The 25,336-nt window shown below is 38.4% G+C and overlaps 1 protein-coding gene across 2 annotated transcripts in view; it reads left to right on the forward strand.

Annotated features, from left to right (window-relative positions):
- LOC148029456 (putative glucose-6-phosphate 1-epimerase) overlaps positions 1 to 21,123 on the forward strand; it is a 54,585-nt gene extending 33,462 nt beyond the window's left edge. Inside the window, exons 5-9 of one of the 2 annotated variants that reach the window (XR_015692430.1) lie at positions 18,580 to 18,714; positions 18,932 to 19,034; positions 19,127 to 19,226; positions 19,713 to 20,003; positions 20,532 to 21,123. Coding sequence is in view for 1 of the 2 variants with exons in the window: in XM_087688276.1 (XP_087544402.1) it covers positions 18,580 to 18,714; positions 18,932 to 19,034; positions 19,127 to 19,226; positions 19,713 to 19,936 (562 nt within the window). In the remaining variant the exon portion in view is untranslated. Of the gene's footprint in view, positions 1 to 18,579; positions 18,715 to 18,931; positions 19,035 to 19,126; positions 19,227 to 19,712; positions 20,226 to 20,531 lie in introns of those variants that run through there. The other variant, XM_087688276.1, reaches the window with a different exon arrangement.
- The last annotated feature ends 4,213 nt before the right edge of the window (positions 21,124 to 25,336 follow it).

Genomic DNA, 25,336 nt, shown 5'->3' on the forward strand with positions numbered 1-25,336 from the left:
GGAAAAGATGGAGCACTCACCAAACATTTTTTACAACTTTTGCTTACCTTTTCTAGAGTGCTACTGAAAAAATCTATTCTCGTTGGGGCTTATGAACCAATTCTTGGTATGAAGAGTTTCTTCATCATGAACATCACTAATATCTTGTAGAAAAGAGAAAGTAAACTCAAAAGATTAAGAACTAGTAATATGCGTATTTGACATAAGAGTGAATGAAGGTGGAGAAGTATATGGAAAATATAAAGGAGGTAAAGATGGAGATGATGGTGGTAGAGAGAAAAATGGTTTGTATACCATGCTAGTTTTCATGTCAGAATGGGTAGTCCGTTGTGGAGCTTTTGTTCTTCTTGCAAACCATTAGACCGGTGCATCGAATCTAAAGGGAAAAACTCAAATTTACCTTCAATCTGTTGTTGAGCTTGATACATGAGGATGAGATTATATTGGGCTCGTGAGATCTCGTATGGCGTGTGGACTCCATGGTAGTCTGAAGACTCTCTAGCCATGATGGAAGGAGGAGCAAGCTATGAAGCCCACTCCGTCTTGGGTCTCGATATGCTAGGCTTGGGAGCATCATGATGATGTGCTGAAGATGTGTTTAAAGTTATCTTACCCTCCTCTTTTTACTTTTTGTGAGGGGGTTTCAAATCAATGACCGAGGTTTTGCGGAAGAGAACCTTGCTTTGATACCATGTGAAGAAATACCCTAATGCAGAAACATAAATGAAAGCGTACGAGAAAGCATAAACTTAATAGAACACATTTAGGGTTAGGGTAACTCAAAGACAATGAATACAGTGGAAATATGAATGAATGACTAAATAGTGAATATTGAATATACATGCTCATGCAATAAACAAATTATGTAGGGAATGAAAATTGTATCCCAAACTCTTGTGTCTTGAGGAACGAGATAGAGGTGACGAGCGACAGAGTGTATTGTACTCTTGACAGATTCTAAAATGCAGTAAGACAGCCTCCGAGTGTTTGACAGCAGCAAACGTAGCAAATAGTGATGCTGTGGGATTAGTGTCTGGTGTCGGAGGGGTTTTTGTTGAAAGGTCGTATTCACCGGGGATCGGAGATAGAAGAAAGTAGAGATAGAAAATGGAAGAGAAGAAAAAGATAAGAGGTAAACACGACAAAGACAAAGTACAATGAATCAAATCAATATGTATTGATAGAACCTGGAATTCCTTGTCTGGCACTACTCAGAAGCAATCTCCAAGCATTAGATCTCCAAAAGTCCCTTGTAGACAAAAAACGTGTATCAAAACAACAACTTCCTCTCTGTTGCCTGAAACCCAAATCTGATGGCTCCGTTGGCTCCGAAAGGGAGGTAAAACCCCAACACATCGGACATGTGCTCAAGAATCTCCCCAGGACACCTGGTCAAGAATTTGCTAGATCACTCATTCTTTTTCCAGTTTAAAGTGCTGTTTTCAGACTGTCAACTGCGATCGTGATGCGTGCAATTTCGCCTACTTTTCTATGAAAAATCCAAAACTGGCTGAGAAAGCAACTTGTTTTTTGCATGCCATCCTAATCTAGAATCTTTTCTAACTTTTTAGGATTTTTACAATAAATAATATAAAAAAAGGCTAAAATTGTGAAAAAATCTAGTATTTTTAGACTATCCATGCCACGAACACTAGCACTAATGACTCAGATCACATTGACTCTCTACATCAATAAGAAAGACGGATGATGATGCACTCCAGAGTTTTTCACACTGTGTCCGTGTAGTGGCACGATATCCACCTCTCCCTTTGAACCTGCACATCCTTTAGTATGTGCAAAAATCCTAGTTGTCACTAGATTTTGAGTCCTCCTCATCCTCTACAACCATATCCTTTGCTTTTTCATCTTCCATATCTTCCTAGCTAGCCCTTGTATCATGGTCACTATTTTCTTTCAATTATGGCAACTCATAGGTAGTAGATTCCCATCTCTTGAATAATTTGATTCTTTTCCTTGCTACCGGAAGTTTTATGGCTGTCCCATCAAGCTCATTTAATGCATAAGTATCATTATCAAACACGTGTCTTACCACGTAAAGTCCAAACCATCTTTTGGAAACTTTACGTATGGCACTATGCTGGTTGTCTAAACTGCTATCATAAACCAATACCCAATTCCCATCTTGTATGGTTCTTGGTCGTCTCAATCTATGTCTTTTTCAAACCGTTTCTTGTTCTGTATCCTTGCCGCCCTTAAATTTGCAACTGTTGCCTCTATGTCTTCTGACTTTCTTTCCAACTGTCTAATGCGCAAGGCCAACAACTCTTGATTCAACTTCTCTTCCCAAGGTAGCACACTCCATGTGAGTATCATCTCTTCTATCGGCTTGATAGGTTTTTGACCATACATCAATTCAACAGGCATATATCCTGTAATGGCACTATGAGTTGTTCTGTCAGCCCACAAAGCATAAGGGAGCAATTGTGGCCATTCTTTTACTTTCTCTCCACATGCTTTTGTCAATGCCTTTATAATAGGTGGATGACCTCTTTCACTTTTTCCATTTCCTTCAAGGTTGTGCAAAGAAATCATGAGCTTCATTTGCATCTAGCTCACCCCTATCTGCTGTAATTTTTCCCACAACAGCCATATTGACAAAAGATCTCTTCTAAGAGAAAAGTACATACTATATTTGTTGTCTTAGTACGTAGAGCTCTTCCTTCTACTTGATTAGTCAAGTCTTCATTTGCCAAAGACCTATAGGCACCGTGACTAAATCCACTACCAACTTAAAATGAAGAGACAATGGATATGTGGTTTGCAATCCATCCCGATGTCTCACAGACGAATACATTTGACATGTTGTACATGTTTCCACAAAGTGAGCAACATCCTTATACATACCTTGGCACCAATACCTTTCTTTGATCTTTGTAAAAGTACCCGAAACACCTCTATGGCCATCCCATAAGCTTTCATGAAATTCTTGCATAACATTTACTTGTGAAGCTTTGTCACCCAAAACTTGCAATGACATACCTTGTTTCTTTTTAGCATGTTTCCATAAGTATCAATCTTTTAAGAAAAACCCATAGGCTTTCCTCTTGATCTTCTTAAACTCCTCATTTGACCATTCATCTCTCTTTGTTAATGTACTGAGGTATTGACCAATTCTCAGCCACTCTCCTGTATATTTGTCTTTCAGAAGTATTTCTACACAAGATACAAAACATATAAAATGTCTTCTCTTTGTTGTCCAAGCTTTTGTTAATGCTGTAGCAACTCCTTGCATTGCTAAATTCACTCTCACAACATCATTTTCAGCCGCAAGACAGTCATCTTCTTTCTCCTCATCCATCATCCCATCTTCATTCTCATAGCGTGCCCGAGATAACACGTCTGCCATTGGGTTATCTCTTCCTGTAATATGCTGAAATTTAGGGTTCAAAGATTTGATGTATGCAATCCATCGGAGCATAGCAATGTCCGGGGTAACACAACTAGAAATCATACCCAATATCAGCAAACAATCGGTCTCAATGCCTACACGAGTACCTATAAAATACTCCTTATCACATTTAAGTGCTGTCACAATTCCCTATAATTCTCTTTTTACTTGTGGATACCTTCTTTGTTGTTCAGTCAATACTTTAGCACCAAAGCGAATTGTATATCTTTGCCCTTCCTCATCATCTTTCCCAATTGTCCATCCAATCCCGAATGGGCTTGTATTAACAGTAATAATGATAGGCTTTTCATGTGCATAATCAGCCTTTCTCAATGTAGGAGCAGATTTCGAGAGCTGCTTTAATTTCTTCATTGCTTTTTGATGCTTCCTTTGCCAATGACCCCTTTGACCTTTTCTCAAGAGCTGATATAGAGCATTAGCTACATGTGCAAAGTGAGGGATCCAAATCAAATAGAACACACATGCTTCTAAGAATCTACGCACCTCTGATACATTCATGCATACATCTTGCATTCTATCAATCCCATCTATTTTTGCTGGTGAAGGTCTTCACCCATAGGGCCTATACATATGCCGAACAATCAAAACCTCTTCAACTCCAAAGATAGACTTTTGTCCAGAAAGAGTTAAATGCATCTCTTCTAGACGCGTCAAAATCCTCTCACAATCCATAATATGGTCTGCAATAAATTGTTTGCATCCATGAGCATCTATCTCTTCATTCTTTTCATATACTGCATACCCTTTGATTGGAACATCATCTAAGAAGGGCATTGTCAATTGTGGTATAAAATCCGAGAGTACTCTATTTATAGCATTTATCATGTGTGCCACCGAGTTTGTGCACCTTGTGGGAGAGTACACATCCGTACTAATCCCAAGGGAGTCTTCATGGTTGTGATATTCCTACTTTTAACTGCTAAAACTGATCATACCCCGAGTAAAGATCACCCAAAGAATAGATCGCTCTGCTTGCAAAAGCCTCTGCAAATTCATCAACCACAGGACCTGCACCCACATTTCTTATGGTCACTTTATTGACCGGTCTCATGTCTTCAATAAATCTCAAAGCCCCATTTTTTTTGGGCACAGTAAACCAACGATTTGAGCACAAGGCAGAAGAGGGCCCCAAGATCTTCATGCGAATCTTTTCATTTAGCAAATCCATTAGCTTTGGCAAGTAAGCTCTTTTTGATACTTCCTTTCCCAATGACCCCTTTGACCTTTTCTCAAGAGCTGATATAGAGCATTAGCTACATGTATAAAGTGAGGGATCCAAATCAAATAGAACACACATGCTTCCAAGAATCTACGCACCTTTGATACATTCGTGCATACATCTTGCATTCTATCCATCCCATCTATTTTTGCTGGTGATGGTCTTCGCCCATAGGGCCTATACATATGCTGAACAATCAAAACCTCTTCAACTCCAAAGACAAACTTTTGTCCAAAAAGAGTTAAATGCATCTCTTCTAGATGCATCAAAATCCTCTCACAATCCACAATATGGTTTGCAATAAATTGTTTGCATCCATGAGCATCTATCTCTTCATTCTTTTTATCCACTGCATACCCCTTGATTGAAACATCATCCAAGAAGGGCATTGTCAATTGTGGTATAAAATCCTTGAGTATTCTATTCATAGCATTTGTCATGTGTGCCATTGAGTTTGTTGCACCTTGCGGGAGAGTACACATCCGTACTAACCCCAAGGGAGTCTTCATGGTTGTGATATCCCTGCTTTCAACTGCTTTCAACTGATCATATTCCGGGTAAAGATCACCCAAAGAATAGATCGCTCTGCTTGCAAAAGCCTCTGCAAATTCATCAACCACAAGACTTGCACCCATATTTCTTATGGTCACTTTATTGACCGGTCGCATGTCTTGAATAAATCTCAAAGCCTCATTTTTTTTGGGCACAGTAAACCAACGATTTGAGTACGAGGTAGAAGAGGGCTCCAAGATCTTCATGCGAATCTTTTCTTTTAGCAAATCCATTAGCTTTGGCAAGTAAGCTTTAGGCACTGGAATAGGCCTCAAGTTCCATGGTACATGTTGCACAGTAAATATTACCATAGGAGAGACAACATTTGGATCCACACAACCTATTTCAGCTGGCTGAAATACAAATGCCTTTCCATGCCTAGCCAACATCTGCATAAAATAGTCTCTTTTAGCAGGCAAAAGAAACCCTTTTGTACCAACTTTCAATTCTTGTAATGTTTCAAATGTAAACTGATGACCTATATCTTTAGGATCCCGTAAGCCTGGCTACCTTGATACTTTTTCATATAGACACTCACTTTTTGGTGGAAGCGGCAAAGCAATTGGTTTTACCTTTTTGTCAGCTGTCTTATACTTTGTCTCCACAAGTACTTTGGCCCATTGTAATCCTTTCTGCTGAGTAAACAATGCTATAACATCATACATGTCCAAAGAACATACTGACAACACTTTGTTTTCAGCCTCATTTCCTGCATGTATAGTTACTGAAATTTCAGCCATAGTGTCATTAATATTTAGCCCATAAAAGATGCCAGAAATGCCTTCATTTTCAGCTAATAGTCCCAATGCTCTCAATTCCTTAGTAGCGTGTTTCATAGATATGTGTTCATTCTTGTACATAGCTTCCATAGGCTTAAACCAACATGAACTGTTTACTATAAACTGAGAATAACCAATAGTAAATATATGCCTCATTCCATCAAGAGGCGAGTACATCCTTTGAGCAGTACTACTGTAGCCCCGCATTACAGTAGTGCTTAATGAAAATCCAGGTCTTTGAATTCCCTTGCATTTGGAGGCAAAGGAGACTCTCGAAGCGTATCCCAATTTCTAGGATGATTAACACAAACAATAAGAAATTGGACTGCTTTCTTCCCATCCTTGCTTCTGACTCTTGCATAAGTAGAATCATCATCAAGCACCTTTGTTTCCATACATACTCTTGTAATATAGGGTTGTCTCAAAATCATTGCAAATGAGGAATTATCTTGCACAAAGAAGTATTGGTCTTCTTGTACATCACCAATCATCACTTTTACATTCGGAGCCCTTATACGTCAACCATGATCAGTGTCTATAGGCCATGCACCATTCCTGTACAATCCACGCTCAATGATATTAATCTCAAACCCATGGTCAAGCAAAGCAACACAAGGAGTTTCACGTTTCCCTATTTTTGCTACCATTTCAGTGGTAGCCTTGGCCCAATGATTTCTTGTGTAATGACTTGGATGAATAAATCCTAGAGTCTTCTTTCTATATTGTTGCATTTGCCTTACTCCACCATGCATATTGCTACAAGACAATGCATTTTCAGCCACTTTCTTCTCTTTTTCACATGCTGTCCATTGATTAGTAGCATCTTGCATAGATAATCTAGTACTCACTTCATGCTCATATTCAGTCCGAATACCCAACAAACGAGTTTTCTCTTCAAATTGTAGTAATGCACTAGTGGTATCACCAAGAAACTGACACTTCCTCTTAATTATGTCAATGATCTCATCATGAAATTCTCGCTTGGCGACCCCAAGCACCTCTCCCAAGGTGAATTCCACCTGACTGTTTAGGATCTGTTATTCAAGAACCTTCTTAAGATCTGTGGCTGTCTCAATGTCAGACTGCAACTTATATCATGGTTGCTTGCCCTTCTTTTTGTCCTCTAGTTTGCTATCTTGTTTTTGCTCCTGATTGACTTCTTTCATAACATGCTCGGGAGGTGGTTGATTTGTAGCTTTAGGCTGATCCGCACTTCTTCTTGTCACTCTTTTAGATATTCCTACATTATTTTCATCTCTCTTTCGTTTCTCTTCCACAAGTACATCCGTGTTTTGTGCCTTTGCTAAATATGCATACACTAAATATGCATCTACTGGTGATTCCTAACCAGTTATGTTATGAATATCTTGCCTTGCATGAGACATTTCACTGTCAGTAACTTTTCTCTTTTCAGGTGCATATAAAGCATGTGTCCATATTTTAGCCTTTGGACCAACCATCACTTGGCCATGTATTCTATCCAAATGTAGACCAAAAGTAGAAGCTGTACAGCCGCATAAGCATTTTTAACAGCCAAGTCTTCCAACAACTTTTACATACCTCCCTTTCCAAAATTTAAAGTAAAAGGCAATCCCGTTTCTTATGCATGGATCTTGCTATCTTTCCAAAAGATGAGCTGTCGTGTCAAGTCTCCTTGATAGGCAGCACAATTTTTTCTCTTATACTGTAAACTATCATACCACATATATATATTTTTTGGCTTAGGGGTTGCTGCCCGTCTCCTTTTCTCTTATCATTTTTCATCCAATTTTGCAACCCTCAATTGAAGATCTCGTATACCTTTGACCAATTCATCTAATACATCTTTCCTAACAATGGAAACAATAACAAGTACAACCATAGGTTTAGCCATAGAAGTGGATGGCTTATTAGATATATCAACTGTTTTACTCGTAACAGTGGACAAGCTAGAGATATGCAATCTTTCTCTTCTTCTATGCTTTCTCACAAGTGCAATAACAGCTTTCTTGATATGTCTGCAATTTGTTTTAAGACTTGTCTCTGTAGTCTGATCCTCTAGCAAATCTTGAAGTTTATCTTGAAGCTCAGGATTTGTTGCTTGTGGAAATAATTCAATTTTGTAACTTGCAAGAGCTTGCTGTTTTGCAAGATCTAATTGCTCAAATCGACTTTCAAATTCTTTTAACAAATTTGTAGCCACAAGATTCTTATTGGGTTGTAAAATCCACTCATGAAAAGTCTTGCGCGTAATCAAATTGGTATCTTCAATGTAAAATTCTTCCTTGACTGTCTTCTTGAAAGCTACCCAATTAACATCCTACATGTATAATTCAATAATTCGCGCTTTCAGTTCATGTACAGTGATCCGAACAAAATATTGACTCCATGCAAGTTGAGCCACTCCAAAGAATTCCATATTTTGAGCATAGGTATGTATATATACAGATACATTCTTGCTATTGAACAACTTCATCTCACGCTCAATTGCTTGCAAAGCATTTATCACAACAGTTTTTGTTTGAGCAGAAGCCTGCATCACCTGTTGTTGTTGTTGTACTTGCATAAGCATATTCATATTGTGCATTAATTGCTGCAAAACATAACTGGAAATTATGCTCGAAGGTCCTTCTATCTTGTCTTTCCTTCTGACGATCTTTCACGTTTGGTTCACCAATGTCGGAGGGGTTTTTGTCGAAAGGTCGTATCCACTAGGGATCAGAGATAGAAGGAAGTAGAGATAGGAGATGGAAGAGAATAAAAAGAATAGATAAGAGGTAAACACGATAAAGATAAAGCACAATGAATCAAATCAATATGTATTGATGGAACTTGGAATCCCTTGTCGAGCACTACTCAGAAGCAATCTGCAAGCGTTAGATCTCCTAAAGCTTCCTCGTAGACAAAAAACGTGTATCAAAACAACAGCTTCCTCTCTGCTGTCTAGAATCCAAATCTGATGGCTCCGTTGGCTCCGAAAGGGGGGTCAAACTTTAGGACACTTGGTCAAGAATTTTCCAAATCACTTCTTCTAGTTCTAAGTGTTGTTTTCAGATTGTCAACTACGATTGCGATGCACACGATTTCGCCCATCTTTCTTTTTTATAAAAAATCCAAAACTAACTGAAAAAGTAACTTGATTTTTGCATGCCATCCTAATCTAGAAGCTTTATTAACTTTTTAGGATTTTTATAATAAATAATATAAAAAATAGGCTAAAATTGTGAAAAAATCTAGTATTTTTGGACCATCCATGCGATAGATACTAGTACTAATGACTCAGACCACATTGACTCTCGACCACATTGACTCTCTACATCAATAAAAAGGTCGGATGATGATGTACTCCAGAGTCTTTCACATTGTGTCCGCATAGTGGCATGATATTCGGATCAATGTCTTATAGTTAGAAGAGATAAAAAATTGCAAACATAGATTCAACTGATGACATTGCAACAGTCTGCGCAGTATACATAGGCAACAGATGATGTGGCAACATGCTGCATAGTGAATGCATGTAGTAGACTTATGATTAAAGCTGGGATGAGGTCGCTGATAGTTGGGCAATAGTTGGGGTATGCAAACACAATAGTTTGTTGACGTGGACGAATCGTACGACAATAGTGTAGCAATTAGTAGCACTTACTTGGTAGGAAATAGTGTGAATCAGCAAGGAGGTTGGAAATAGGCACCAGACTAATGTAGACAACAATGCATAGCTTCGATTGAGATGTTGAAACTAGCCTTTCTTCCATAGATGGGTGGTAACATTTATTGCAAAACCGAGAAATGAAAATTAACTTATAATCTTGGACAATGGACATCTTGTTGGCCCCAAAACTGGCGCCCCTTTTGGTATTTCTTTAACTTGAAGAAAAAGTTGATGTACAATGAGATTCTCCCAATCCCTTTCAGTATTCCAACTCCCCTTGTTGTCCAAAATGACCAACAAGTCTTCAATTTGATTTGCCCCTTGATTTGGGCAGTAAATTGGTCTTTATCCACTTTGATAGAGATGGAAAATACCCCAAATTCATTGATTTGCTGGTCCCTCCACTTGAATTTCATTGAAAATAGCTTTAAACCTGTTGAATGCTAGACTTGGAGCTTCCAATTTTTGTCATGCTTCTCGAGGCTGTTGCTAAACCCTAATTTCTGCTGTTGCAGATAAGGGTTAACGATAGAGGAATCTAAAATTTCTCAGCCTTTGGTGATCTCAATGCTATAATCTTCGAAGCAAGGCTGTAGAAAGGTTGGGAGATGCGAGAGAATGCTGAGGAGAGAGCAAATTTAGAGTTTTTTCGCGAAGGACTGAAGAAAATCAGTCATTTACTGTTGTTGCCTTGTCTCAACAGCTTGTAGATGCAAAGAATTGAAGAAAATCAATCATTTACTACTGCTGCCTTGTCTTAACATCCTATAGATGCTGTCACTTGTTGTTGATTGATCTTCTCTTGTCCCTATTTGCCTCAGAAGGTCCTCTAATGACTGTAAATCAGACCAACATTTCCTCTCTCTCTCTCTCTCTCTCTCAGGTTGAATACTTTAAAAATGCATCTCTTCCAGTCTCTAAAGACGATTTTCAGTCTTGCATGGCCATTTTTGACAAGTGGTAGCCTTTCCAAATGGTTTTTCTAGCATTATCTATAATTGAATATTAATTTTCAGTCTTTAAATATAAAAAATTAATCTAATAATTATTTCGGTGTCCAAAAAAATAATGACTGGCCAACAATTAAATTGGCTAGGTAGCTTCCATTCATGAGTGTCTTTGCGCTATCTTTAACGATGAGATTGGCGTTGTGTACCATTAAATGTCACTTCTCTACTGTTACCAATTGATACTTATCGCCAAATGAATGACCTAGGCCAACAACTGGCACCAAATACCACCAAGTACATGTGCGGCATAACTTATAGCAACTTTTGCCTTTGACATCCTGTGCTTTTCTCGGATCTCGGGCTTGTAAATTTTCTCTAATCCTAGTTACACCTCACATGTATAACGTTTACTTAACCATGCAATTAAAAATTAATCCACATGTTAAGTGAGGTTTCAAAAATACATGTCCTCATGACATATGTTCTCTGTGAATGGAGTGTGGGTAACAAAGTTGAGGTTCCAAAACCTGCAAAAAAGGGTATTGGATTGAATGGAGGACAACCTACCTATTTTTATAGAGTTTTGAAACCTTGTACCGCGTATTGTTTTAAACTCTCTTGAACCACACCATTTTAGGGTTTTCATTAATTAAGCATTTTTGGGGCTATTCAAGAGGCTAATTCAACATGTAATGCTTATTTAAGCTTAACATAATGGTTATTCTCACGAGAGATTTTAGCTTGAAAGTTTGAAATCTACAAAAAATTGACGTAATGGTTGTCCTTAGTTGAGATTCAGATTGTGTGATAGATTAGGAGGAGTTGTGATGATAAAGGGAGAGGCTTGTTGCTTTACATTGTGCATTATTAACAAAGGAATCAAATACTTGTTCCCCATGCTTTGCACCCCTTGAATAGGTGGGGTGGTTAGCCACCACTTCCAACGATTTAATGTGTGTAAGTACGAATGTGTAAAGAACGGATGTATGGCTTGACAATGCTTAGAGGTTCAGTAGTAGTAATTGATTCAGCCCAATTATAATGAGGTAAGTTTCTTTAAGACATCAATGCATGAGTTGTCTTTGCAATATGTGTCACGGGAATGTGAAATTTTGAGATGCTTTAGTCTTGTTGATAACATTTAATCAAGTTATTAATCAAATGTGCAAGGTTGTTTAAGCACATATGATGCATATGGCAAGTATTCCATAGTAATAGGCCAAGGATTTCGAGGATGCAGTGTGTGTCAGAGGCAAACGTTGTGATAAGTTATATCAATTGGGTTATGTTGGTCAGTTGGTATTAAATTGGACCCTAGGACAGCGGTTTGGCTAGTAAGTGTCAGTGGTAACACTAGGGACTAGCATTAAAAATTAATTTTAAAAATTAATTAATTAATGCTAGTCTAAGGGTCGACAAAGCTTGGGGACCACTCCAGGTTGCGAATGGCCTAGCCAATTCAATCATGGATGGGCACATTGAATTTTGGGCAAGGTCAGAAGGACTGAAATTAAATTTCAAGATTATTCAATTTTGAAAATTAATTAAATGGTTGGATAATGTTGAAAAATGGGTTTAGAAGGCTGCCACTTGGCAAAAATGCCCATGCAAATTGAGAAAGCGTTTTTGGGGGACTCGGTCTCAGCCATTCAACAAGTTCATAGCTTGGGAGAGGGAGAGAGAGAGAGAGAGAGTTGTTGGTCCATTTTTTGATCAAAGAACAACAATTTGTTGTAGAAGACAGCTATCTAGGGGCCTCAGCAGCTAGGGGACAACAAGAAGTCACCTTCTAGGAGCTAGCAATAGCATTGCTGATTAGGTGACAACATTTTGGAGGTACTTGGCAATAGATGATTGCATTAAATGCAAGCTGGAGCAAGTAACATGCAGAATTTAGGGTTTTCCATAAAGAAAATCAGATTTCTCTGATCTTGGCTCTCTCTCATCTTCTCAAACTCATTCTTAGGAGATCTTAGCATTTCTTAACCATTTTGAGTAGATCTCAGTCAAATTTGGTGGACAACAAAGAGATCTCTGTTGTAAACCCTAAATTTCTACAGAAATTAGGGTTTGATAGCCATCTCAGGACGTGTGCCAATTGGTGAAGGCATTGCACATTGAAATCAGCACTTGAAATTTGTATAATTGTCTAAGGAATTCAGATGCTAGCCCATTCATTGTAATTTGGGGTCGCATTTGTCCAGTTGGTGGTACCGTTTGTGTAAGTCTTGGGTGAAAAATCAAGTGGCAATTGACCCAAATTGATTGTTGATTGTTGCTATAGCAAAGAGGCTTTTTGGAACAACAAAGGAGATTGTGAATCTCAGCTTGTACTCATTCCATTAGCAATCAAGTTGAAGAAATATCGAAAGGGGTGCTAGTTTTGGGGCCAACAGGGTGTCCAATGTTTGATATTATTAATTTAATTTGTGCATTTTAAGTTATATTCATTTGTTGATTGTTGTAGTTTAGTGCTTAATCAAGAAATTATCGCCCTTCCCAAGAAGAAAGATTGGTTTCAATATGCCTATTTTTTTGTTCAGCAACTCCACTTTGTAGCGGAGTACCTCTATATAGCATTGTACTACAAAAAGTTAGAAAACTCATTGGAGAAGTATTCTCCCCCTCCAATTGACCTTGATCATTCATTTGCAACCTTATCTCCTTCTCAATCAAAGCTTTAAAGCTCTTAAAATGAGTGAATACCTCACTTTTTGATGCACGAATTAAACACATGCTTTTTGAGTATGATAATAAAAGAGAGATGATATTTGCATCCCTTGTAGATTTACATCTTTGTAAGATCCCACACATAAGAATGTATTAACTCAAGGGGCTTGTGCCATACATTCTTTTCATGTAGAAATGCATGCCTTGCTTACTTTCCAAATTGACATGTTGTACGTACTTTATGCATCCAAGTAGCTCTAAACTTTGGCAATACATCCACATGTGTTTTTTGCATATTTTTCAGATGCTACACATTTATATGACCAATTGCTGATGCCAAATTTCAATGTGAGTGGTCGTGCAATAGCAGCATAGTTTAGCATGAGTGCAATTATTTAGTGAGCCTTTCATTTGGAGTTTTTGAAGCTGTCCTTGGAGGACAAAGTCAATCGCTTCTATATTACTCTATCAAAATTGTGCAAATGAATGGATTATGTGAACTTTGCTTATAGGCATTTCTTTAGAGGTGGAGTATAATCATGGTAGCCAAGAGTTTTGCAAAGTTTGATACAAAGTGAGTTTCTTGCAACGTTAAATTTAAAAAAATGTTTCACTAATTTCCTTTGTATAAGGTGTTGCATGGTACCTTTAATCATGTGAAAACGTGTTACCCAAAAAGAAAAAAATTCATTTTCATTAGGCTTTAGACATATCAAATTCTAAAAAGTTCAAACTTGAAACAAAATCTTAAAGTTGCTACTTGAAAGAAGTTTTGGCTTGCCTAGGGGTGCTGCCCTTTGGTGGATAAGAAGCATGTTTCTAATGCAAGTAATGTTTTGGAAACTTTTAGTAGGTTTCTATTTCTACGAAACAAGTTCCCATGCAATTATTGTATGATAGGGCCTAGGGGGGAAGCCGACCTTGGTACTCTTTGAGTTGGGATTCTGTATGTACCTCACTTAGGATGAGTTGGCTATGTTGTTGGTTTCGAGGATGATAGGGGCCAGCCAACCTCCAAGCGCAGCGATTCGCGAACCTCCAATGCTCAATGCTGGAGGAATCATGAAGAAGAAAAATGCAGAGGCATCAAACATAACTGCAGAGGCTCTCAGGCCTGGAATGCAGCTCTTGGTGATGATCTCTGGCAACTGAGTGATGGCTTAGTCTGAAATCCAGGTGGCATGAGACTAAATGACAGCATTGGCTCAAAATGCAGCTGCGTAAGGGGCTGGTGATGGAGATGATGATCCAATGCAGCTGGGTGAGGGCTGAGTCTGAAATCCAGGTGGCAGGAGACTAAATGGCAGCATTGGCTCAAAATGCAGCTGTGCGAGGGGCTGGTGATGGAGATGATGATCCAATGCAGCTGGGCAGCAGCACCTGGATCCAAACACAGATCTGGAGAGGCAGGGTGCCAGCAATCTGGTGAAAATGCAACTGTTGAGCAGGGCAGCAAACTGTATGGCAGCCTAGTCAGCAATAAGAGTTGTCATTTAAGCAAGGATGAGACGTTAGAATCACCAACAGATGGCGAGGACAGCAGGAATGATTGCCAAGAGGACAAAGCTGGAGGAAATGCTGATGATGGCGATGGCAAGAATTGATAGAGAGCTTGTGTGGAATGTGAAGAGTACAAGGGATCATTGTGGCAATGGCCACAATTCCCTTCAATACTTTCTGAGCCAGCTGTCCTACCAAAATTTGAATGAAGGTCATGCTTTCCTCTCTAAAGATGAGGTGTATAGCTCCGTACCCTTCTTCGTGAGCACTCTTCTCTTCCTAAGAGTCATGTTGGGGTAGAATTGCACCTCATATCTATCAATGTGCAAGAAGTGAGCACAAACTTTGCTGTTTCCACTTATGTGACGTATGGGCATAATGTGCATCTCCATGCATGAGATCCTTTACCACTCTTTAGATCACTTGTGACTATGACCAATGTATGGTTATGAGCTAGATCACCAATTGCACGAGGACCCAAAAGAAGCAAGAATGTAGTCGGTATTTGACTTTCTACACAATATATTGGAAATGTTGCTGATTGCTAGTCTTCAACGTAATCTTTGCTTTCAAGAGTGGTGATCACACAATGATGTGTACAATATGGCCTTGAGCCCTGCAAATAGAACTCAACTGCCCTAACCCTAAAGTGCCCATAGTCCATCCGCTCTAGGTCACTTTAATAACCACAGTGACCATTGCTACTAGCGTCCATCCAGATGCATGAGGATACAACATGTAGCATTTGGAGTGCTGGTGCTAAATAGTGAGTGAGGAGGTTAGGGCGGGGGATTGGAGTACACTTGTAGGTTTTCCCCAATGTGCCTACCATACATTGGTGATATATGCACAGTGGATCCAAAGGTGTTAGTGGGCTAACTAGGCATAGTGCTGAATGGTCAGTTGGGTTGATAGGGTGGGGGATTGAAGTACACTTTGTTGAGCTAAAAATGCACTACAAATTGATTAGCCCTCTTTCACTAGATATTTTACTTCCAACGACTGTTGTTACGTGGTCTACAGCTGTCGCCCAACCTCTCACTGTTGCAGTGATTAGTTGCCATCACCTTCAAGGAGTTACATTGCGTTTACTAGTTCCGGCCCCAAAAACTGCTACGTTTTGGTTTGGAGGCTGCTGCCCTTCTAGTTCTAGCATTGGCCTAATTTGTATTTGTATCTACAGCAGGTCATCTTTGTGTTTTCAGCACTTCACTATCCTTTTCTACGAGTAGTGGTTATTGCACTCGGGATCTGTTTCTAGTGGACGACACATATCAACACCTTCCTTAGCTTGCTCTCATGAGAGCCATTGGTTGTTGAGCTCCGCCCTTAAGCATTTTGTACATCGTCTCATTCATTTACAACATCGATTCATTCACTTCAAGGTTCTCTTTCTTCTTAGCTTGTGTTTGTGTTCGTGTTTTTGCGCTCCATGTTTTGTGTTTTTGCATTTTGTGTCAAGGGTTTGCGTTTATTGCGTTATTGTGTTTGAGTCATGTTCGTACATTTTGTGTTTTCTTTGTGCAAACCCTAGCATATCTTCACACACTCGGGGGTGTGCATCAAAGTGCCCACCATGCATTGGTGATGCATGCACAATGGATCCAAATGTGTTAGTGGCCTAACTAGACATAGTGCCAAGCGGTGAGTAGGGGTGTGGGGTGGGGGATCAAAGTACACTTGGGGGTGTGCCCCAAAGTGCCCACCATGCATTGGTGATGCATGGAATGAGTGAAATGGCACTATAAGTAGAGGATGGATATTCTTGTGTCTAAGTGGTGGCTGTGGGTGATATCCAAGTGGTGTGCGAGGGATATCCAACATGTTCCATAGCCATCCCAGGAGAGGTAAGTGTGTGCACTGGTGAGTAGGTGTGAGGTGCGATGTACAAGGGTGGTATTTTTGGCAATGGAGTACTAGGGTGCAAAGTGGCAATGCACCTATGGGTAAGTAACATGTGAAACTGAACATGAAATGGACTTTGAGACGAAACACAAGCTCCAAAGCCTAGTGTACTTTACTTCGAACAGAATGGAACCTAATGTAGATGATGCAAATGTGGAATCGATTCCCTAGGTTACTGAAAGTGTAAGAAAGAGATCCTAAATGATCATATGAAGAGGGATGGATAGGAGAGAATTGAGAATGATTAGCACATCAATAACATGCTCGAATGAAGCAGTAGGTAACGTAGCAGGAATACTTGAAGTTGTACGTCTGCCTCTACAGCCTCCTCTATGGACATTGCCATACTGATGCTGATTATGGTCTCCATGGTGATTTACATTTGAATCTTGTGCAACAGAAAATTATGTTGGAAAAGGATCCCATAAAAACGTTTTTTGTGAAATGGGTTCAACTGGGGCATCCCTCAAAACTTTAGCTTGGAGAAATAGAGAGGGTTTCCAGCTCATATGAATCATAAGGACTATGCAAACTTGACATCAGCCCTGGCTGTGTTGAAGATGAGAGTTCGTGAGTTGTCTTGAATGTGGTATGTCCTCCCTGAGTGGAGAGGTGGCCAGCCTCACTAGTTGACTGACTGATGTGCAGTTCCTGTCGGAGTGTAGAGTGAAGACAGGAGTGTGGTCGTGCCATCTTGGCGAGTGTAAAAGCGGAAGTAATAGTGCCATTGAGAGAAAAAGAGAACATAATACTGAATGAAACAGGACTGCATACAAGACTGACAACAAGGGATGGAGGCCCCTGCAGGAGTGTTGTAAGGCAAGGCCGGTGAGGGGTCAGGTGCTGGACAGAGCAGCACGATATGATGAGGAAGGGATACAGAATATGCTGGCTCGATTAACTACAGACAGCAGAAAAAAGATGATCTCGATGAGATGGATGAAGGCATGCTGGTGATGATGTAAAAGGCAGGCAGCAAAAATAGCCCAATGTGAGCAAACTGGCCGACCTGTTTTAAAACAGTTTGGACCATAAGAAACTTCCGGCTAGCTATGAATGAACGCAAAAAGCTGACAACCTGAAATCTGAGTGAAAGCCTGAAAAGTGACAACCTGAAAAGTGATATCATGACTACAAAGTCTGTACGTGTGGACATGCTTGAACAGATCAGAACAGAGAGATTCCTCTTGTATCATACCGAGGATGAAGAAACTGATGGACATGACTGGTGCCAGAGCTTCAAATGTCCTTGTCTGACTCAAACTGAGGCTTACAACTGGGAGATGGACATGGAAAGAGACAGGAGATGTTATGACTTCTCAGGTACTAAACTTTTTTTGTCATGTGGCAGGTTGTAGATCTGGGGGGCTTTTCCATCCCCCTTAAAACTTGAACCTAGTGCACACATTGAACAGTTCCAATGGGACTTTATTGCTTAATCAACTTCAAGTGTTCATTGTCCTTGCGTGACTAGCACACTACAACAAGAATATGCTGGCAAGGGGAGATGCAAGTAACTAAGGAAAGTCCCAAGATTTGTGGTGATCTCGCAGTTCTGTAAACACACTTTCTGTCTCAAAAGATCTCAAAGTTGTCCTGTCTTTGAAACTAGTATTTCATCCCAAGTTTATGGTAAGGCTCAGGCTCAGATATTCCATTTTTGAAACAAAAGCAGGTGCTTTTTTCTCTGGAGTTTGGGTATTTACCATGTTTGGATGAAGATCTGAGAGGCTAAGAATGAAATATCGAAATTCATTGAGATTTTAGTGAATGCATTGCATTGCCTTGCATCACAATAATTGTGTAGGTTTAGACGATCATTTCATAATGTATCAATCTAGATTTCCTTTTGAAATTAAAGACATGCATGTTCAAATCTGCAAATTGCGTCTCTCTAACCTCCCTTGACTAGTACACAAAAAATGATTTTTTAATGCTTGCAGCTTTGAATTTCGCCTTCGAGTTGCTTTAAGCCCTGAAGGAGAGCTGACACTTACTGCACGTGTTCGCAACACTGATGCTAAGCCTTTCTCTTTTACTGTGGCTATGCACACTTACTTCTCAGTTTCAGATATCAGGTGAGCTGACCAGTGACATAATGCAAGCTAGCTTAAATTCATAAGGAGGGCTAGCTATATATATTTGTGCTTTGAAGCTTTAATGTTAAAATTCGTCACATTATACATCTGCTTGTAGTTTAATCTGAATCATATTGGTACTGGCTGCTGGCTCTGAGTGGTCTGGGCTAACAACCATTGGTTCACCCCATAGCTGTTTAATACTTTGTACATGCAGTGAAGTGCGAATTGAAGGACTGGAAACTCTGGATTATCTTGATAACCTTCAAAACCGAGAGCGCTTCACAGAGCAAGGAGATGCTCTGACTTTTGAGGGTGAGGTAAGTTCTTGTCATTGTGATAATTAATGGGCTTATGGTTAAAAATGGCATTCAAGAATTTAGACAACATATGGCTGGCTTCCATGTTATAGGTCGATAGAATCTATTTGAACACTCCAACGAAGATTGCAATCATTGATCATGAAAAGAAACGAACATTTGTACTAAAAAAGGATGGGCTACCAGATGCAGGTATTCTGACTAGCTAGCTTCTAATTGATGCTTCTCTGACCAGCACATGACTTTTGACCGCATGCAAAACATTGTGCTTCTCTGACCAGTGCATGGCTTTCAACCACATGTTAAAATTATGCTTTACAATAACTCTTACAAAACAGGCTGTGAATTGTGGTATACTGAAGTAATGGTGTGCAGACACAATCTAAGCAGTCTGCTGAAACTTTATAGCCACATTTTTTGGCTTTCTGATATTTTTAGAGCTCTAACAACTCTGAAAATCTGCACTTGTATCTTTGGGACATTTTAAAGTTATGAGAATTGGCCCTTACCACTACTAGAGGCCTGCAATTTTGTGAACCTTGCTTACAATACTGAAGGCATGTTGAGTGCTAGATCCTGTTTGCTTGGGAATGGGAGGTTGGACTTGAGTATTTGTGAACTTTGCTGTTGTCTCCCTTTTTATGGAAAAATTTCTTGGCTCAATTTTTGACTGTGCAGTTGTTTGGAACCCATGGGAAAGGAAAGCGAAAGCTATGGTTGATTATGGAGATGATGAATATAAGCATATGATTTGTGTTGAGCCAGCAGCAGTTGAAAAGCCAATTACTCTTAAACCAGGTGAAGAATGGAAGGGACGGCAAAAAATATCAACTGTTTATTCAAGCTATCACAGTGGCCAATTGGATCCTGTACAAATTCTTGAGAGCTTGGGTAGTCTTTGATGACAGCTTCTGGATTGGTTTGTTTAGATGGAAACTACTTACCTACTCGAAAGTTTTTGAAAGAGTGGTGAGCATCCATGATAAATTCAATGATATCTTCTTGTCATAGCAGTCATTGTATGACAATACTTTAGCTTGTAATTTTCTGTGATAGACACACAGCAACTGCTTTAATTTTGAAGTACTAAAACCTCACACAAGGAGGCCACATCCTTTGAGTTCTCTTTGTAATCAAAAGATTATACTGCAAGCATTGCCTCATCAATATCTACACGTATGAGTTTTGACACCTCAAAGATTTCTTTCCATGGAAAAGTTGAGTTGAAACCTCTAGCTATTTGACTAAGCACTCACTCGGTGTGAACTTGTGTCGCAAGGAGTGTAATAATGATTAACCGTAAGTTGAGACAAATCTTGCTCGTATTATGCTTGGGAATCTGTCAAAACTAAGGTACATGTACATACATCTATACTCCACAAAATCACACAGAATTTCTGCCTAATATTTCTCAGTCACGCTGCACTTTGCATTGTTTGAGTACAAATTGAGACCTCATCCTGTTTCTTTAGCTTCTAACATTAGGTTCCTGTGCAGGGTTGTGGCTTAAATGTAAAATCTGGCTCTATGTGGTTAGCTGCATGAAGTTAATGCCCTAGTGGCATTTCCAGTTACTCATGTTTTAATGGGGTGGAAACTGCGCGTGCGAAGGGAGAAATCTTAAGAACTCCTTAATTAGTTCGACAGTTTTAAGAACGGTTGAACTCTGCCACTGGCAGATGACACCACCATTGCCCGTCTTGAGCCCTTTCATTGGATTTTGGGGAGGTTAAGGAGACCTGATGGGCTTGTTTCCTTTCTATACAAACGTCCTAGCAACAAAGGTTACCCTCTATTTGGATGGCCATCTTGTGGTGGGGTTTCCATCAGAGATCATTTTACTGGCTATTAAAATTGGTTATTTTTTTCAAAAGAATCAAGAATCGGGTTTGAAACCTTAGCAAGTTGAAATATTAACTTTGGGAAAGAAGATCTTGTCACACCTTGGAATTTTCAAACGGGAACTAATTGGGATTTATTGCGTCTTCGTAGGATATTTTGCATCTATAGTAGATGTGCCTGACCACATGTCTTCACAGACAGATGAGATATATTCTATACATTTGTTGTAAGAGTTGGCCAAGATTTGCCACTTAATTTGTAAGTTTAAAAAAAGTGATTAAACTCATCTCGAGTTTCCATAAGCTAATTCTCATCTCTTCACCCAAAGAATATTTTGGCCTGAAGGTCAAATCCAATCATTTATCATGAAGGCTAGTGTGTTTGTGGAATATACCAGTTGAAGGATTTGAACACAAGACCTCATCCAACAACTCGCCCACATGCCTTACCATTCGAGCCAGCTCTCATTGGCATGAAGTTTCAATCTCGGGAGGATAGTGCGAAGTGTCCCTTGGTGCACTCTTTAGGCAGAAGATTCCTATTTTTGAAGTCTTTGAAAAATTTTCCACATATTGATGCTTTCTTCTGGTTAAAATGTTTGTCCATCAATGGTGGGAAGTAGAACCTCAAACTTATTGCACACATACAATTCTTTTGCGATAGCTTTGTGTGTGAAAGAACTCCATTGTTAGTGAAAGGACAATAGCTATTGGACCAAAGTTTATATGAGCCGAAGCCAATGTGAACTTACAAGGTTAGGGGATGCATATATGGAGGCTTTGAACTTTTCCAAGAACCATACATTACATGCCTAAGTATATGTCATAGACGTGAAATGAGCAATAGCAAATGCAAAGACATTACATGGCTAGAAAGTTTGATGTAAAGGCTATGTGTGTATTGTCTTATTGACTACCATGTGTGTATTTTTGTTGCTCTCATATCTAGTAAAACTTGGTAGGGGTTGCATGAATAGTTTTATTCATGTAGGAATATATTGAGATGTACTTATAAATCTCCCTTGATAAATAGAAAACTATATGAAAACCATGGATTCCTTCTTCTACTTCAAAAAAGCCCTTGAGCCTACAACAATTCTCTCTTAAATTTCTCAAGGATGCAAACAAGAGATAGAGAATCTATGAAAGTTTGATGCAAATACTTATGATAAGCTTCACCTCACCTTAGAACCAAGTCCTAGTTATATGTTCAAATTGTGCTTCCAAAATAGTAGAAAACATGTTGATTAGCTTTTAGACAACTAATGGAAGAAAACTATAGTGAATAGTGTTTTAAATGGTAAATCTAGCCTAAAACTATTTTATTTAACAAAAACAAAGGCTAAAATAACATCGATCGATGAGAAAGATTCAATTAAAAAAAGGTTGCAAATTAGCTTTGCTTAATGAAGAAGGCATTGTGAAACTTGCTTGATCCCTCATCGGTTAGAGAATCGTCAGATAACTTGGCTTGAAGAGTGCTCATTTCTAGTTAGGTTGAGAAGACGTGCTTCACCATCCTCATACTTTTGAGACCTTGTGTTTTGGTTTTCTAGACTTTGAGTTTGGCTTTTCAACTTTGTAAGAGTTTTAAGTTTTCACATTAGTCTTTGAATTAAAGAGTATGATTCAAGTAATCCTCAATCAGATATTGATGGTATATATGGGTATTTTAGACTAAAGCACTTCTTAACCAAGATCTTCGAAGACGTCAAAAACTTAGCTTCTCAGGTTGCTCAAACTTTTATGTCACAAAAGTAATATGCTAATTAAAGCTCAATGTTTGTTTGATATTCACAAGTTGAAAGGCCTAGAAAGGGATGTAGCCCAAATTAAATACATTATCATCTCTCACTTTTGCATGATATCCACCAAATAGCATTTTTAGAGACTACAAATAACAATATGCTTTATTGCTCAAGTGCCATTGACTTAAGTACCATAAGAAAGAAGAAGATTGTACATTTGGAACCATGCACATTTGCAAATACTCCCACGAATTTGGAACCATGCACCACAAACCATATAATGAATTGTGTTTAAAGCATAATCTCCTTTGCTTACTCGACAACTCTTTGTTGGAGAAGCTTCTAGTCAAATTCTTTTGGGTAGGAAGACATCTTCACTAGTGATCTATCAAATGAACAAATCTACACCCAAATATCGTTTCCAAATATTTAGAGACATGGATGATAAGGATTTGATGTTGCCAAAAGATCTTATTCACAATTGTTGAAAGTAGGTAAAGTGTTAGTTTGTAAGGCATTACCAAATACTTGCATCCCAACCTTAATTTCCATCAATACCCTAACTTAACTCTTAATATTCACTAGTTATTATTTTTGCATGAACTCCCATTTAACAAACCACCCTCGAATAAGCTCGAAATCCTATGAAATTTAATCAGTACATTCTACTAGAAAATAAAACATAGTCTCTTTTCAAAACTTCTAGTAATTCCATCTATATTTGCATCTATTAAGTTTGTTTATTTTTTGGAAGGAAATTCAAAATATTCATAATAACCACTCATTAACATATAAATTCAAATCCTTTTAAGCCAATACTATCATGATGGTGTGACAACATCAAGGTGGACGGCCTCTCACTGATAGTCTCTAGTGCATTGTTGAGAAGAGCATCATGTAGCTCTCATTGTGCCAATTTAGAAAATATCACACAAAAAAATTGTAATCAATTGATCAATATGACAAGAATGTCTTTATATAGTGAGATCATTAGCCTATTTTGTGAATTGGATCTCACCAACTCTTTTCTCTACCACTAATACTAGTGAATAGAAAGCTATATAGATGGATCTCTTTAATCTTCATTCAAGTATTCCATTAATTCCTAGTTGCTTTCAAAAGAGGTGGAGGACCTAGGTAGTTTCAAACTACTTACACTCACTTTCTCCTTTGAGAAAGTTAAACTATCATAATACTCTTCAAGTGTATGGAATTGTTTCCTTTTTTTTAAATACACTAAACTACTTTATAAATTAAATAGTGCCTAGCCCTTGCCTTTGTAATTTTGCCATCATACTTTTCAAAGATTCAATCCATTGTCTCCTTTAGATCTTTTAAAATCCTTATCCATCCACCTCATGTTGCACTTTAAAAAATTGGTGCTCATCCAAAAATTTTAAATGTAAATAGTGATGAGATTTCGTGGTAGGATTTCACAATATTATGTAAATCATTTTAGGATTTCACACGTAGAAATGATATTAGAACCAAGGCCTAAATTATATACTTTGCTTCTTTAATGACTTCTTAAAGTCTTCTCACATCTCTAAATTCCCAATTTTCAATGACGATTCAAGCACTAGTTGGATGCTCTTTCTTGTAAGCGATTGATGTTGTCTTGAAGCTTTACATCTTTTTGTAAACCATCTTGCACACTTCAAGCTCAATTTGTCTAATGAAAGTGAAGCTTTAGTGACTAATGCCTTAAGATGCTCAACTTCTCTTTGAAGGAGATTGATGTTTCCTATTCCTTTCTCCCCCTCTTGAAATCTTTGGGACAAGTAAGGGATCTCTCTCTACCAAAACTTTATGTTTTATCAGGCCATAGTTGCCAAGAGTATATGTAGTTCTCAAGTATCTTGAATTGCTCTATAATGGGTAGGTTTAATTAGATGTCTAACTATAGTGAAGCCAAATGTGCCTTTACTCTTTAATATTTGAATTTGAGACCAATTGTTCCTTGTTGTTGAAGCTAATGATGTAAACTTATTTTTGTAGAGCCAAAATTTACATTTATTCTATAATATTTGACCAACTGAATCCTAGTTCTAAAGTTAATGATATTGAAGATGATTAGTGATATTATTTTGATTTGCTAGTTCCCAATGATTTCCAAACATGTTATCCTAAAACATGTGGAGCACTTGGGTAAGTTTCATGTTTTCCAAGGAGATTCCTCAAGACCTTAGTAAAAAGAATTTTAAAATTAATCATTTTAAAAATTGGGCAAAAATCAATATGTGTTTTCTCAAAAGCTATCAAATATAAGGTGCTCTTACATGTTCTTCTATTACACTAATAAAGATAGAGAAACTACAAATTTTGTAATACTTTTTTGTCTACTCAAGACATTAATAGAGATTAGAAGTTTATGGATTACAAAATCTATGTTTCTTTGTAAATGGAAGTAATCAAATACCGAGGTCAATGTGACATTAGAGTGTGTGTGCACATGTGACCATGCATGCGCACTTGTACATGTGCACATGGAAATATGACGTGTGTGTGTGGTCTATGCTCTTCTAGCAAACATGATCTAGCACATGTATGTACTTTAGCTTGAGGTCATACACATACAATCCATTTGACGAACCTAATGTCATGCATTAAGACTAATTTTCATGGTTCACATATGGAGAATGATACCCATTATGGATGATCAATGTCAAAACCTATTGAAATGAATATATTTGTATGAATGTCAAAGTAAACT

The sequence above is a fragment of the Lygodium microphyllum genome, chromosome 11 (genome assembly GCF_053477565.2).
Source record: "Lygodium microphyllum isolate KBCC chromosome 11, Lygodium_microphyllum_v1.1.10, whole genome shotgun sequence".
Classification (NCBI taxonomy): Eukaryota; Viridiplantae; Streptophyta; class Polypodiopsida; order Schizaeales; family Lygodiaceae; genus Lygodium; species Lygodium microphyllum.